At 48.6% G+C, this 14,140-nt stretch overlaps 1 protein-coding gene across 2 annotated transcripts in view; it reads right to left on the bottom strand.

The window, feature by feature from the left end:
- STX5 (syntaxin 5) overlaps window positions 1-14,140 on the bottom strand; it is a 25,062-nt gene extending 10,922 nt beyond the window's left edge. Inside the window, exons 1-10 of one of the 2 annotated variants that reach the window (XM_054440405.1) lie at window positions 13,964-14,140; window positions 13,032-13,520; window positions 9,875-9,945; window positions 9,657-9,712; window positions 9,469-9,539; window positions 7,733-7,849; window positions 7,593-7,649; window positions 7,347-7,428; window positions 6,766-6,872; window positions 6,473-6,594 (exon numbers count right to left, since the gene is read on the bottom strand). In XM_054440405.1, the coding sequence (XP_054296380.1) occupies window positions 6,473-6,594; window positions 6,766-6,872; window positions 7,347-7,428; window positions 7,593-7,649; window positions 7,733-7,849; window positions 9,469-9,539; window positions 9,657-9,712; window positions 9,875-9,945; window positions 13,032-13,256 (908 nt within the window). In that variant the 5' untranslated portion in view covers window positions 13,257-13,520; window positions 13,964-14,140. The remainder of the gene's footprint in view (window positions 1-6,472; window positions 6,595-6,765; window positions 6,873-7,346; window positions 7,429-7,592; window positions 7,650-7,732; window positions 7,850-9,468; window positions 9,540-9,656; window positions 9,713-9,874; window positions 9,946-13,031; window positions 13,521-13,963) is intronic. The other variant, XM_054440404.1, reaches the window with a different exon arrangement.

Raw genomic sequence — 14,140 nt, 5'->3', positions numbered from 1 at the left:
ATTATCTAAAAAAATTCACCAAATGGGCTTAACAGCAGATTGACCTGAAAATATACATACAATAAATATAAATTTATTATATAAGACATGTATCTGGAAACATATATATGTATATATTTCCAGATGGTAAGGACAGAGGCAGAAAAATGTTTAAAGTAATAATAGCCAAATACTTCCTAAATTTAAAGACAAATTTACACATAAAAGAAACTCAGAGGCTGGGCGTGGTGGCTCACCCCTATAATCCCAGCACTTTGGGTGCCCGAGGTGGGCGGATCACCTGAGGTCAGTAGTTTGAGACCAGACTGCCCAACATGGCAAAACCCCATCTCTCCTAAAAATATAAAAAATTAGCCACGCGTGATGGTGGGCACCTGTAATCCCAGCTACTCAGGAGGCTGAGGCAGGAGAATCGCTTGAATCCAGGAGGCAGAGGTTCCAGTGAGCCAAGATCGCACCACTGCATGCCGGCCTGGATGACAAGAGCGAAACTCCATCTCAAAAAAAAAAAAAAAAAAAAAAAGACATGATAGGGCCAGGTGCTGTGGCTCATGCTGTGATCCCAGCATTTTGGGAGGCGGAAGTGGGAGGATCACTTGAGGTCAGGAGTTCAAGACCAGCCTGGCCAACATAGTGAAACCCCATCTCTACTAAAAATACAAAAAAAAATTAGCTGGGTATGCTGGTGGGTGCCTGTAATCCCAGCTACTCAGTAAGCTGAGGCACAAGAATCGCTTGAACCCAGGAGGTGGAGGCTGCAATGAGCCGAGATCGCACCACTGCACTCCAGCCTAGGCAACAAGAGCAAAAACTCCGTCTCAGGGAAAAAATAAATAAATAAATAAATCTGTATGAGCCAGGCACATCGGGAGGTCAAGGTGGGAAGATTTCTTGAGCCCAGGAGTTTGAGACCTGCCTGGGCAACATGTGAGATCCCCATCTCTACCAAAAAAAAAAAAAGAAAAAAAATCAGCCTGGTGTGGTGGTGTATGCCTGTAGCCCCAGCTACTCAGAGGAGGCTGAGGTGGGAGGTCAAGGCAGCAGTGAGCCATGATCGTGCCACTTGCACTCCAGCCTGGGCAAGAGAGTGAGACCCTGTCTCAGGAAAAAATAAAAAGTTAAAAAAAAAAGAAAAAAACAATTGTATATCCAGAATTCTATATCCAGAGAAAACATCCTTCAAAAATGAAGGTGAGGACAGGCACGGTGGCTCACGCCTATAATCCCAGCACTTCGGGAGACCGAGGCAGACAGATCACGAGGTCAGGAGATCGAGACCATTCTGGCTAACACGGTGAAACCCCGTCTCTACTAAAAATACAAAAAAAATTAGCCAGGTGTGGTGGTGGGCGCCTGTAGTCCCAGCTACTCGGGAGGCTGAGGCAGGAGAATGGCATGAACCCGGGAGGCAGAGCTTGCAGTAAGCCGAGATCGCGCCACTGCACTCCAGCCTAGGCAACACAGTGAGAGACTCTGTCTCAAAAAATAAAAAATAAAAAAAAAAAAGAAGGTGAAAAAAGTTTAGTTTTGATTTAGTGAAAAAGATTTCAGTTTTCAGATGAAAGAAAACTGAAAGAAATTGTTGTCAGCAGATCTCCACTACAAAAAAAATACCAAAGGAAGTGCTTCTTCAGGATAAAGGGAAGAGATACCAGCGGGAAACTTAGATCTATTCAAGGAGGAATGAAGAACACTGAAGATGGTAAATATGTGAGTACTATTACCATGTCTTCCTCTTAATTTCTTTAAAATACATTTAACTTTTTAATACTTTTTTTTTTTTTTGAGACAGGGTGTTGCTGTCACCCAGGCTGGAGTACAGTGGCCCAGTCTCTGCTCACTGCAACCTCCGCCCCCGGGGCTCAGGAGATCCTCCTGCCTCAGACTTCCCAGTAGCTGGGACCAGGAAGTGCACCACCACGCCCAGCTTGTGTTTTTGTTTTTGTTTTTTGAGAGTTTTGCTCTTGCTGCCCAGGTTGGAATGCAATGGCACGATCTCGACTCACTGCAACCTCCGCCTCTAAGGTTAAAGTGATTCTCCCACCTCTGGCTCCTGAGTAGCTGGGATTACAGGCATGTGTCACCATGCCCAGATATATATATATTTTTTTTTTTGTATTTTTAGTTGAGATGGGGTTTCACCATTTTGGCCAAGCAGGTCTCAAACTCCTGAACCTCAAATGATCCACCCGCCTCAACCTCCCAAAGTGTTAGGAATACAGGCATGAGCCACCGCTCCCAGGCCAGTAAGTGGAGATGTTGAACAGGAATATGGATATATGGAGTTTAGGAGACAGGTCTGGGATGGAGATTAAAATATGGGCAGAATTGGCCGGGCGCGGTGGCTCATGCCTGTAATCCCAGAACTTTGGGAGGCCGAGGCAGACGGATCACAAGGTCAGGAGATCGAGACCATCTTGGCTAACATGGTGAAACCCTGCCTCTACTAAAAATACAAAAATTAGCTGGGTGTGATGGCGGGAGCCTGTAGTACCAGCTACTCAGGAGGCTGAGGCAGGAGAATGGCGTGAACCCGGGAGGTGGAGCTTGCAGTGAGCCGAGATCGCGCCACTGCACTCCAGCCTGGGTAACACGGCAAGACTCTGTCTCAAAAAAAAAAAAAACCACACACAAAAAAACGGCAGAATCTGTCCAGGTGTGGTGGCTCACATATGTAATCCCAGCACTTTTGGAGGCCAAGGTGGGAAGATCACTTGAGGCCAGCTGTAATTTTTAATAAGGTTGGATTTAGGGCTGCCATTTTACTATTTTCTTTTCTTTTTATTTTTTTTTGAGATGGAATCTCGCTCTGTTGCCCAGGCTGGAGGGCAGTGGCGCGATCTCAGCTCACTGCTCCGCCTCCTGGTTCACACCATTCTCCTGCCTCAGCCACCCAAGCAGCTGGGACTACAGGTACCTGCCACCACGCCCGGCTAATTTTTTGTATTTTTAGTAGAGATGGGGTTTCACCATGTTAGCCAGGATGGTCTTGATCTCCTGACCTCGTGGTCCGCCTGCCTTGGCCTCCCAAAGTGTTGGGATTACAGGTGTGAGCCACCGCGCCCGGCACTATTTTCTATTTTTCTCTTTTTTGTTTCTCTGTTTATCCTCTCTTGTCCTTCTTTTGAATTAATTGAAATTTTGATTAAAATTCTATTTCCATTTCAATTTGGTTGTTGCTCTTCTTGCTATATGTCATAGTCGAGTTTCTGTTTTATTTCAATGGTTGCTCTAAGTATTACAATATACCTTATTAACTTTTCACAGCCTACTTCACATAAACTGTCAAAATCGGCCAGGTGCGGTGGCTCACACCTACAATCCCAGCACTTTGGGAGGCCGAGGCAGGCAGATCACAAGGTCAAGAGATCGAGACCATCCTGGCCAACATGGTGAAACCCTGTCTCCACTAAAAATACAAAAATTAGCTGGGCGTGGTGGTGGGCGCCTATAATCCCAGCTACTCGGGAGGCTCAGGCAGGAGAATTACTTGAACCTGGGAGGTGGAGGCTGCAGTGACCTGAGCTGGAGCCACTGCACTCTAGCCTGGCAACAGAGCAAAACTCCATTTTAAAACAAACAAACAAACAAAAAAAAAACCTGTCAAAATCTTGAAACCCTCTTGCTTCATCCTTTATTCTACAGTTAAATTTGTTGCATCTACGTACTTTACAAATCCCAGAGTACACACTATTATAATTTTTGTTTTAAAGTTAAATGTGGCCAGGCGCGGTGGCTCACATCTGTAATCCCAGCACTTTGGGAGGCCGAAGTGGGCGGCCTGCCTGAGGTCAGGAGGTCAAGACCAGCCTGGCCAACATGGTGAAACCCCAACTCTGCTAAAAATACAAAAATTAGCTGGGAGTGGTGTGGGTGCATGTAATCCCAGCTACTCGGGAGGCTGAGGCAGGAGAACTGCTTGAACCCGGAGGTGGCAGTGAGGCAAGAGGTGCCATTGCACTCCAGCCTGGACAAGAGTGAAACTCCGCCTCAAAAGTAAATAAATAAATAAAAATAAAATTAACGCCGGGCATGGTGGCTCATGCCTGTAATCCCAGCACTTTGGGAGGCTGAAGTGGGCAGATCATGACGTCAAGAGATTAAGACCATCCTGGCCAACATGGTGAAACCCTGTCTCTACTAAAAATACAAAAATTAGCTGGGCGTGGTCTCGCGCACTTGCAGTCCCAGCTACTCAGGAGGCTGAGGCAGGAGAACCACTTGGACCCAGGAGGCAGAGGTTGCAGTGGGCCGAGATTCTGCCACTGCATTCCAGCCTGGCGACAGAGTGAGACTCCATCTCAAAAATATAAATAAATAAATAAATACATGCATAAATAAATAAAGTTAAATGTATTTGGCCAGTTGTGATGGCTCACACCTGTAATCCCAGCACTTTGGGAGGCCAAGGTGGACAGGTTACTTGAGGCCAAGGTGGACAGGTTACTTGAGGCCAGGAGTCCAAGACCAGCCTGGCCAATGTGGCAAAACTCTGTCTCTACTAAAAATACAAAAAGTAGCCTGGCATGGCAGTGCACACCTGTGGTCCCAGGTACTCGGGAGACTGAGGCATGAGAATCACTTGAACCTAGGAGGTGGAGGTTGCAGTGAGCCAAGATCGTGCCACTGCACTCCAGCCTGGGCGACACAGCAAGGCTCTGTCTCAAACACAGAAAAACTAACCCCTGCAATGGCTCCCTATGTCACTCAGAGTAAAAGCTAAAGCCTACCAATGGTCCTAAGAGGTCTCACAGGTCCCCTCCGACCACACCTTGTACAACTCTCTTCCTCACTGATCCCAGCTGCAGTAGTTTCTGCTGTCCTTTAACTCATCAGACATATTGTCACCTGCAGGCCTTTGCCAGGGTCTATGTAGCTAATTTCCTCACCTTCTCCCAAGTATGATGCCACCTTCTTAATAGGGCCTACCTCCCTCCAAACCTGGCACTCCTGATTAGTTTATCCTGTGTTGACTGTCTTTTTTTTTTTTTTTTTGGCATTTACGACTTTTTTTTTTTTAACATACTATTTATTTATTATGACTTTTTCACATCTATCTCCCTATTAGGATACACGTTCCACAAGGGCAAGGATTTTGTCTCTTTTGTCCACTGCTATATTCCCATAACTGACTGACTAAATGCTAAGCACCACAGAGAAGGAGCAGATAAAACCTCTTGTAGTAGCAGGAGGCACCAGAGGAACAGAGAGGCCAGCCCATTGTTGGGCCTCTGCCTACATCCCTCCAGTACACCCTGTACTTCTCTATCCCTGTTCATTACTTTCTAGCCACGCAGGCCTTCTTGATTCTTCCTATGGTGAGACTGTCCCACCACAAGGCTTTGCTCTAGCTGTCTCCTTGGCCTAGAACACTCTCTCTTCTTTGCCTGGCTGGATCCCTCTTGACATTCAAGTCTCTGCTTAAATGTCACGTCTTCAGAGCAGCATTCCCTACCACACAATCTGATATACCTACTTAGTCACGTTCTTATTTTTTTTGAGATGGGGTCTCGCTCTGTCACTCAGGCTGGAGCGCAGTGGTTCCATCATGGCTCACTGCAGCCTCGACCTCCCATGCTTAAGTCATCCTCCCGCCTCAGCCTCCCAAGTAGCTAGAACCACAGGCACGCGCAACCACGTCCAGCTAATTTTTTTATTTTTGTAGAGATAGGGTTTTACCATGTTGCCCAGGCTGGTCTCGAACTCCTGAGTTCAAGTGACTGTGTGGACCTCCCAAAGTGCTGGAATTACAGGTGTAAGCCACCGTACCCATCCTTTACTTTCTTAACCCATCATCCTATTTTAACTCTGTATACAGCCTTTATTACTCCCTGAAATTTTGTGGGTCAATTTTTTATTTTTATTTTTTTGACACAGAATCTGGCTCTGTCACCCAGGCTGGAGTGCAGTGGCACGATCTTGGCTCACTGCAACCTCTGCCTCCCAGGTTCAAGCCATCCTCCCACTTCAGCCTCTCAAGTGGCTGGGACTACGGGCCCGTGCCACCATGCCCAGCTAGTTTTTGTATTTTTTTGTAGAGACGGGGTCTCACTTTGTTGCCCAAACTGGTCTTGAATTCCTGAACTCAAGTGATCTGCCTTGCTCGGCCTCCCAAAGTGCTGCCTATGGGATTACAGGTATGAGCCACTGTGCCAGCCTTGTCAGTTCTTTTCCACAGCTGTCCTCATCTGCCCTATCAAATTCCATACACTTACACATGCTACAAAGCAGCTCCAGACAGACTTTACTGTCCTACTTGCCACTGTATCTCCCGCACCTGCAACAGTGTCTCACATGAACAGGTACTCAATAAATACTTGTTGGGTGGATGGAAGCAGGTGAACTGGGTCCCATGGGTGGGCAGAATTCACTCTATCTTCCAAAGGGCATCAAGCAGTCCCTGGGGACTTTAAGATGCCAATCCACGGGGAAGAGAAAGCTCCTCTGTTTGGGGCGAGAGAATGTGTCTCACCTCTGAATGGTTTCCTCCTGTTCCTTAACCATGTGTGCCAACTGCTGAAAGATGGAGCCCAGCTCAACAATTGTCGACTCAATGTTCTGCATGGTGTCTGCCCGACTCTGGATGTAGGAATCCTTCAGGAGAGGGAGAGAGCACATGAGCACCATCAGCTTCTTCAGGGTCAGACCTGCATTTTTACAACCCTCCCAGCTTGCTATTCTGCCCATGGCACACTCCAAACACTCTCTTGGGAACCACAGAGGATAATGGAGAAGCTGATTCTCCCTAGTTCAGAGCCTGGGTACCTGCTCGTCAATGAGCTGCAGCTGCTGGCTGGTCCGAGAGTCCATCATGTCGATGGCGACATCCTTGGAGGCATGGGACTCTGCCCCCAAAACCACAGCACTACCCCCTGGGGGAGAAAACAGGATGTGGCACACCTTAACAGTGAAAAGCAAGTTCAAAGCCCACATGCTCTGGGTTTGAATCCCAGCTCTGGCACTTACTAGCCTTGTGACCCTGGACAGGTCATTTAACCTCTCTGAGCCTCAGTTTCCTCACCTGTAAAATGGGGGATAATAATAGTTGCTTTCTCAAAGGGTGGTTGTGAAAATTAAATGAGAGAATGTGAATAAAGGTAAGTGTACAAAAAAAATTAGAAATTATCATTATTCTGAATATAACTGAATTCACCCCAACAGTGAGAATGTGGGAGTCTAAATGTGGATCACGAATCTCAACCATCTGATTCGGCCTCTGAGAGATAAAGCCTAGAAAATTCCTTGACCCTCCACTCTCCTACCCAACCCGTGCCTTTAGACGATGCCATCACAACCAGAGTAAGTAACCTTACCTCCCGGGGCTTCCCATTTTACCTGTGACTTACCCAGGTGGTTAGGGGCAAGGGGCAGGGCTGACACAGGTGCCCGGGAGAACTGCTCTCTCCGGCTCCTCTGCTGCTTCAGGTTCTGGGGTTGGGGAAAAACGCAAAGGACCTGAAGCCACTAGAAAGCAGGCGTGTTAAAGAGACTCCCACCACTGGCCCCACGACCCTGTAGAACGTGTCCCTTCTTCATTTCCCTGTTGGATCTTTACCCCCATATTCCCACCCTCCTACGCAGATGGTTCTCACCTCTGTCCTCACTTCTAAAACCGATTTGAAGTCATTGGACATAGAAGCCAGTTTCGACTAGAAGAAAAGGAGAGAGGGTCAACCAAAGAAGACTCCACATTCTTCCCCTTTGCCTCCCTCCCTTCCTCCCCAGGTCCCACCTGCAAGGAGACCACAATGGTGTTGGAGTGGGTCTGCAGGTGCCGGCCACTCTGGCTGCCCTTGGCCCTCACGAAATCCTGGAGCTGAGCAATTTGTTTGTTGAGGCTATTGATGTCCTGATAAAAGAGTCCACGGAAAAACAAAGTATTAGCCAAGGAGTCCTCAGTCAGCATCTCTCACGATGGCCATCTCTGGTAGGAAAGGCAAGGTGGAAGTTACTAGCCAGAGTGACAGTATCTCAGACAGTCCGACCAGATGGGCCTGCTAGGATTTTCCAAGGTCTAGTGTTTGCTCTGGCTCAGTCCCTGCAGAGAAGAGCTAGAAAGAGGCAAAGTAGGCCTTCATCCATTTGTAAATAACTTGTTTACTCCTCTAGCCTACTGCCCTGCTCCATTCTGTGAGGCCATGCTCTTGGCCACAGAACCCTTTCAAAGGCCAAAATCTTGGGTCTAGGGCATGACCAACAAAGCCCCCGGACAGTACTCAGGAAAAGGGAAGAGTCAAAGGCACTGTAGTTTCGAGAGGCATCAACAGAACTATTTTCATACACACAATTCCTCAGTGGCTAATGTCTGTAAACCCAGCACTTTGAGAGGCCAAGGCAGGCAGATCATGAGGTCAAGAGATTGAGACCATCCTGGCCAACATGGTGAAATGCTATCTCTACTAAAAATACAAAAAATTAGCTGGGTGTGGTGTCGCGCGCCTATAGTCCCAGCTACTTGGGATGCTGAGGCAAAAGAATCATTTTGAACCTGGGAGGTGGAGGTTGCAGTGAGCCTAGATTGCGCCACTGCACTCCAGCCTGGCGACAGAGTGAGACTCCGTCTTAAAAAAAAAAAGTTATTATTGGCCTGGCGCGGTGGCTCATGCCTGTAATCCCAGCACTTTGAGAGGCTGAGGTAGGCGGATCACCTGAGGTCAGGAGTTTGAGACCAGCCTGACCAACGTGGAGAAACCCCGTCTCTACTAAAAATACAAAATTAGCCGGGCACGGTGGCATGTGCCTGTAATCCCAGCTATTCGGGAGGCTGAGGCAGGGGAGTCACTTGAACCCAGGAGACAGAGGTTGCAGTGAGCTGAGATCGCACCACTGTACTCTAGCCTGAGCAACAGGAGTGAAACTCTGTCTCAAAAAATAATAATAAATAAATAAATAAAATAAAAGTTACTACTACAATCGAGTGCAGTGGCTCACACCCGTAATCCCAGCACTTTGGGAGGCCAAGATGGGCGGCTCACTTGAGGTCAGGAGTTCGAGACCAGCCTGGCCAACATGGTGAAACCCCATCTCTACTAAAGATAAAACAATTAGCCAGTCATTGGTGGCGGGTGCCTGTAGTCCCAGCTACTGGGGAGGCTGAGGCAGGAGAATCGCTTGCACCTGGGAGGTGGAGATTGCAGTGAGCCAAGATCACACCATTGCACTCCAGCCTGGGTGAAAGAGCAAAACTCTGTCTCAAAAAAAAAAAAAAAAAAAAAATTATCCAGGAATGAGGGCATGTCCCTGTAGTCTCTACCACTCAGGAGGCTCAGGCTGGAGGACAGCTTGAGCCCAGGAGTTAAGAGCTGCAATAAGCTAGGTCACACCACTACACTCCAGACTGGTCAATACAGTGAGACCCCCTCTCTAAAAAAAGAAACTTGCTCTGGGTCCCCATGGCAATGGAAAATGACAGGAAGACAGAAGTGATCTGATTGGAATGCTGGGCTCTCCTGATGGCTAGCAGCTCACCTGTTTGATGATATATGTTAGCTCTTCAATTTCCACTGCTTTATCATCAAAGAGGGACTTGCGCTTTGCCACTACAGAGACAAACAAGAAGCCACAATGGGTGAGGTCAAGGACAAAGCTCAGGAAATATAGCCCTCAGCCCTCTTTGATTTACTGCCCCACTTCTGAAAGACCCCAAGAACACTCACAGATTGTCAGCTTCTCCAGCTTGGCAAATGTGTTGCTAAGGTCTTTCCCAATGCGCCTGCAAATGACCACTAGTGAGACTGTGGGAAAGGGCGGGAGGCCTTTTCCCACATAAGCTCCAGAACAACCAATCCCAGACTTCACAGCCAAGGCCACTGATCGCAAGTCTACTTTTCTTCAGACATTATATCACCCCACCAGAAAGCTTCTCCCAACTCACTTGGCCATGAGGGTGAATTCACTGCGTTGTCGGACAGCACGCAAAGCCGGCTTATTTGTCTGGATTCCATTCTGAAAAGCAATGGCAGGAGGTGACAACTTTAGTCCTCCCTTCCTCAGTTCCAGCTTTCACTCTTCCTGAGATGTCCGCTAACCTATCTCTAGTACTGGTGGCATCCATCAGATGATCTAGATTTATGAGTGGTAGTTGTTTAGAGTCCAGATTTGAAGAGCAGGTAGACCTGAGTTCAAATATTGACTCACCAATTACTAGCTGGGGGATTTGGGGCGAGTTACTTAAAACATTCTATATCTCTACTTCCTCTTCTATAAAATGAAGAAAATCCACACATCTCCTATTGTTGCTAAGGTTAAATAACAAAAAGGCTGAAAAGTACTTCAGTCAACTACCTGGTACATAGTAAGCACTAAATAAATGGTATCTAGTATTGCCATTCTATTCCTCAAATCAGGAAATCAATAAGGATGATCGCAAAGCTCTTGGAGATCATATAGAAGAGCAGCTTTACCATGAGCTGAAAAACACTTCTTTATAACTTTTCTATTTTTGAGACAGGGTCTCACTCTGTCTCCCAGGTTGGAATATAGTAGCATGATCATAACTTACTGCGGCCTCGACATCCTGGGCTCAAGCGATCCTCCGACTTCAGCCTCCCAAGTAGCTGGTACTACAGGGCACACCACTACACCTAGCTAATTTTTAACTTTTTGTAGAGATAGGGTCTTGCTATATTGCCCAGGCTGGTCTTGAACTCCTAGGCTCACGCAATCCTCCCACCTCAGCCTCCCAAAGTGCTGGGATTACAGGTGTCAGCCAGCATGCCCAGCCATCAGTAAAAATATTTAAAAATACAGTTACTGGGTGGGTGACAGAGCGAGACTCCGTCTCAAAAAATAAATAAATAAATACAGTTACTTGGCCGGGTGCACTGGCTCACGCCTGTAATCCAGCATTTTGGGAGGCCGAGGCGAGCAGATCACAAGGTCAAGAGACAGAGACCATCCTGGCGAACATGGTGAAACCCCGTCTCTACTAAAAATACAAAAATTAGCTGGGTGTGGTGGCACCCGCCTGTAATCCCAGCTACTTGGGAGGCTGAGGCAGGAGAATTGCTTGAACCCAGAGGCAGAGGCTGCAGTGAACTCAGATCATGTCACTGCACTCCAGCCTGGCAACAAAGAGAGACTCTGTCTCAAAAACAAACAAACAAACAAAAAATGCTTACTCGGGTCCCACTGGGATTGTTGAAAAAAACACATCCGGCTGGGCGCGGTGGCTCACGCTTGCAATCCCAGCACTTTGGAAGGCTGAGGTGGGCAGATCACCTGAGGTCAGGAGTTTGGGACCAGCCTGACCAACATGGAGAAACCCCGTCTCTACTAAAAATACAAAATTAGCCAGGCGTGGTGGCACATGTCTATAATCCCAGCTACTTGGGAGGCTGAGGCAGGAGAATCACTGGAACCCGGGAGGCGGAGGTTGCAGTGAGCTAAGATCGTGCCATTGCACTACAGCCTGGGCAACAAGAGCGAAATTCCCATCTCAAAAATAAATAAATAAATAAATAAATAAAAAGCACTCCCAAATTTTTTTTTAAGAGGAGCTGAGTACAGTGGCTGACACCTGTAATCCCAGCACTTTGAGAAGATAAAGCAGACGGATCACTTGAGCCCAGAAGTTCGAGACCAGCCTGGGCAACATGGTAAAACCCCATCTCTACTAACAAAACAGAAATTAGCCAGACGTGGTGGCACATGCCTATAATCCCAGCTACTGAGGAGCCTGAGGCAGGAGGGTTGCTTGAGCCCGGGAGGGCAGATGTTGCAGTGAGATGAGATAGAACCATTCCACTCCAGCCTTGGTGACAGAGTGAGACCCTGTTTCCTAAAAACGAGAGAGAGAGGCCGGGTGTGGTGACTCATACCTGTAATCCCAGCACTTTGGGAGACTGAGGAGGGCAGATCACCTCAGGTCAGGAGTTCAAGACCAGCCTGACTGACATGGTGAAACCCCATCTCTCCTAAAAAAAAATACAAAAATTAGCCGGGCATGGTGACGGGCAGCTGTAATCCCAGCTACTCTAGAGGCTGAGGCAGGAGAATCGCTTGAACCCAGGAAGAGGAGGTTGCAGTGAGCCGAGATTGCGCCACTGCACTCCAGTCTGGGCGACAAGAGTGAAATTCCTTCTCAAAATAAAAATAAAAAAAAAAAGAGGAAGACACTGGGCCTCGCTCAGCCTTCTAAGTAGCTGGGACTACAGGCACACGCCACCACGTCCAGCTTTTTTTTTTTTTTTCCTTGTAGAGACAGGGTCTTGCTTTGTTGCTCCTGCTGGTCTCTAACTCCTGGCCTCAAGTGATCCTCTGGCCTAGGCCTCCCAAAGTGCTGGAATTACAGATATGAGCCACCACATCCAGCCCTAAGTGATTTTGATACAAATTACTGATCTAGGGCCAGGTGTGGTGTCCAAACCAACCTGGGCAACATAGTGAGACACTGCCTGTACGAAAAAATTTTAAAATTAGCTGGGTGGTGCATCCATGTAGTCCCAGCTGCTCAGGAGGCTAAGGAAAGAGGATCCCTTGAGTCTAGGAGTTCAAGACTGCAGTGAGCTATCATCATGCCACTACACTCCAGCCTGTTGACCGAGTTGAAAAACAGATCTCAAAACAAAACAAAAACAACAAATTACTTACCTAGAAAATGTCCCTAATCTTACAGAGATAAAAACTAAGATGTAACTACATTAACTAATTTTCTCATGGTTACAGAGCAAACTTATGGTAGAAGTATATTGGAAAATTCAAGGTGCATGTTTCTCAGCTAAAGTCTCTTCTTAGAACTTGTTCCTTATTCACACCAATTATATTGCAGCCAAGTAGTCTCTGAAGTACTCCCTCCAGAATGGCAATCCTGCCCTCCAAGGGATTCCTCATAAAAAAAAGTCTAAGTCCTTGCCCCTAGTTAGCCAGCCAACCTCTTCTCTGTTGCTTATAGCAGACCCTATAGGCCCCATCCAAGCCTATCAGTTCCATCAGGTACCCCCCAAAATTACTTCAGTTAACAGTGGTGGAGCACAGTCCTTCCTAGATTTGAGTAAGGCTCACTCCTCGCCTTTTCCACTCCAGGTCCTTACCTGACGGGTCTGCAGCGACTTGCAGGCAGACAGAAACTCCTGGGTCCGATCCCGGCAGGACATGGTGTCGGGAGGGGGAGGGACGAGGGCCACTGGGGGGGGCAGAGGGGCGATGTCGCTGCTGCTACTGCCAACAGTTGCAGGGGACAGGACCTGTGTCTTTGAGAGACCCAGGTAGACACCCTGATCCGTGTTCTTAGACCCGTAGCGTTTCCGCGGGATCATTGAGACGCATAACCTCGGACTGTTGTGGAGGGGAGAGTGTCATTCCCCAGGCAGCTTCTTTCCCCAAACTCCCCCGCCTCACTCCAATCAACAGATCCTCGAGCCCTTTCTGCACTTCTCATGGACTTTCGCGCCCAAGACGCTCGCAAATCCTGGGGCGGGCTAGCAGCGGAAAGGGCCCCGCTTTTCCCCTGTCCCAAGTCGAACCCGCTTCAGATTCTTCTTCCAACTTGGCTCTGGCGGCCAGAGCGCGGGCCGGGTACCCTGAAGCAGAGACAGGGCCAGAGGCAACCCCGTGGTCCTGAGACTGAGGCCCGGCCCGTGTAACTGCCCCGGGCCCTAACCCAGCCCCTTCGTTTCCGCGGTTTCCTTCGGCCCCTCAGGGAGGGCCGGTGACGGACCTCCAAAGACCGACACACTTCGGTGGGCGGAGGGGGAAACCTCTGGGTGTTTATTTGAAACAGGAAGTCCCACCCCCCGCCCAAGGTCCGCCTTCTGGAAGACTTCAACCACTCATTAGCTAAGGCCGACGTCTCTCTCAACAGAGGCTTTCCTGATTGGACGGCAAGGAATTCGCTCGCCCGGAGCCGGGCCGGCAGGACTTGCCCGCTCGCCCGATTCCCTTCCCCCCGTCAGTCGTCGCCCCCGTAAAACCACTGCCCCAGAGCTGACACGGCGGCCAGATCTCCTCTTAAAGCGAATCTTACCTCCCCTCTGCCGCCTGCCGCCGCCGCCACTTCCAATCTCCCCGGCCGTCACTGCCTCCTCCCCGAGCGCTGAAGCCGCCGAAACCCGACCAAAGACTGGAAGCGGCCACGTCACCTACGCGTAACCCCACCCCCAGTGACGAGGGGGCGGTCCCACGCATTTCAAGCCCGGCGACT

The sequence above is a fragment of the Pongo pygmaeus genome, chromosome 9, assembly GCF_028885625.2.
Source record: "Pongo pygmaeus isolate AG05252 chromosome 9, NHGRI_mPonPyg2-v2.0_pri, whole genome shotgun sequence".
In the NCBI taxonomy this organism is placed as follows: domain Eukaryota; kingdom Metazoa; phylum Chordata; class Mammalia; order Primates; family Hominidae; genus Pongo; species Pongo pygmaeus.
Note: the sequence above shows the minus strand (reverse complement) of the source record. Positions and strands in the feature narration are given on the sequence as shown.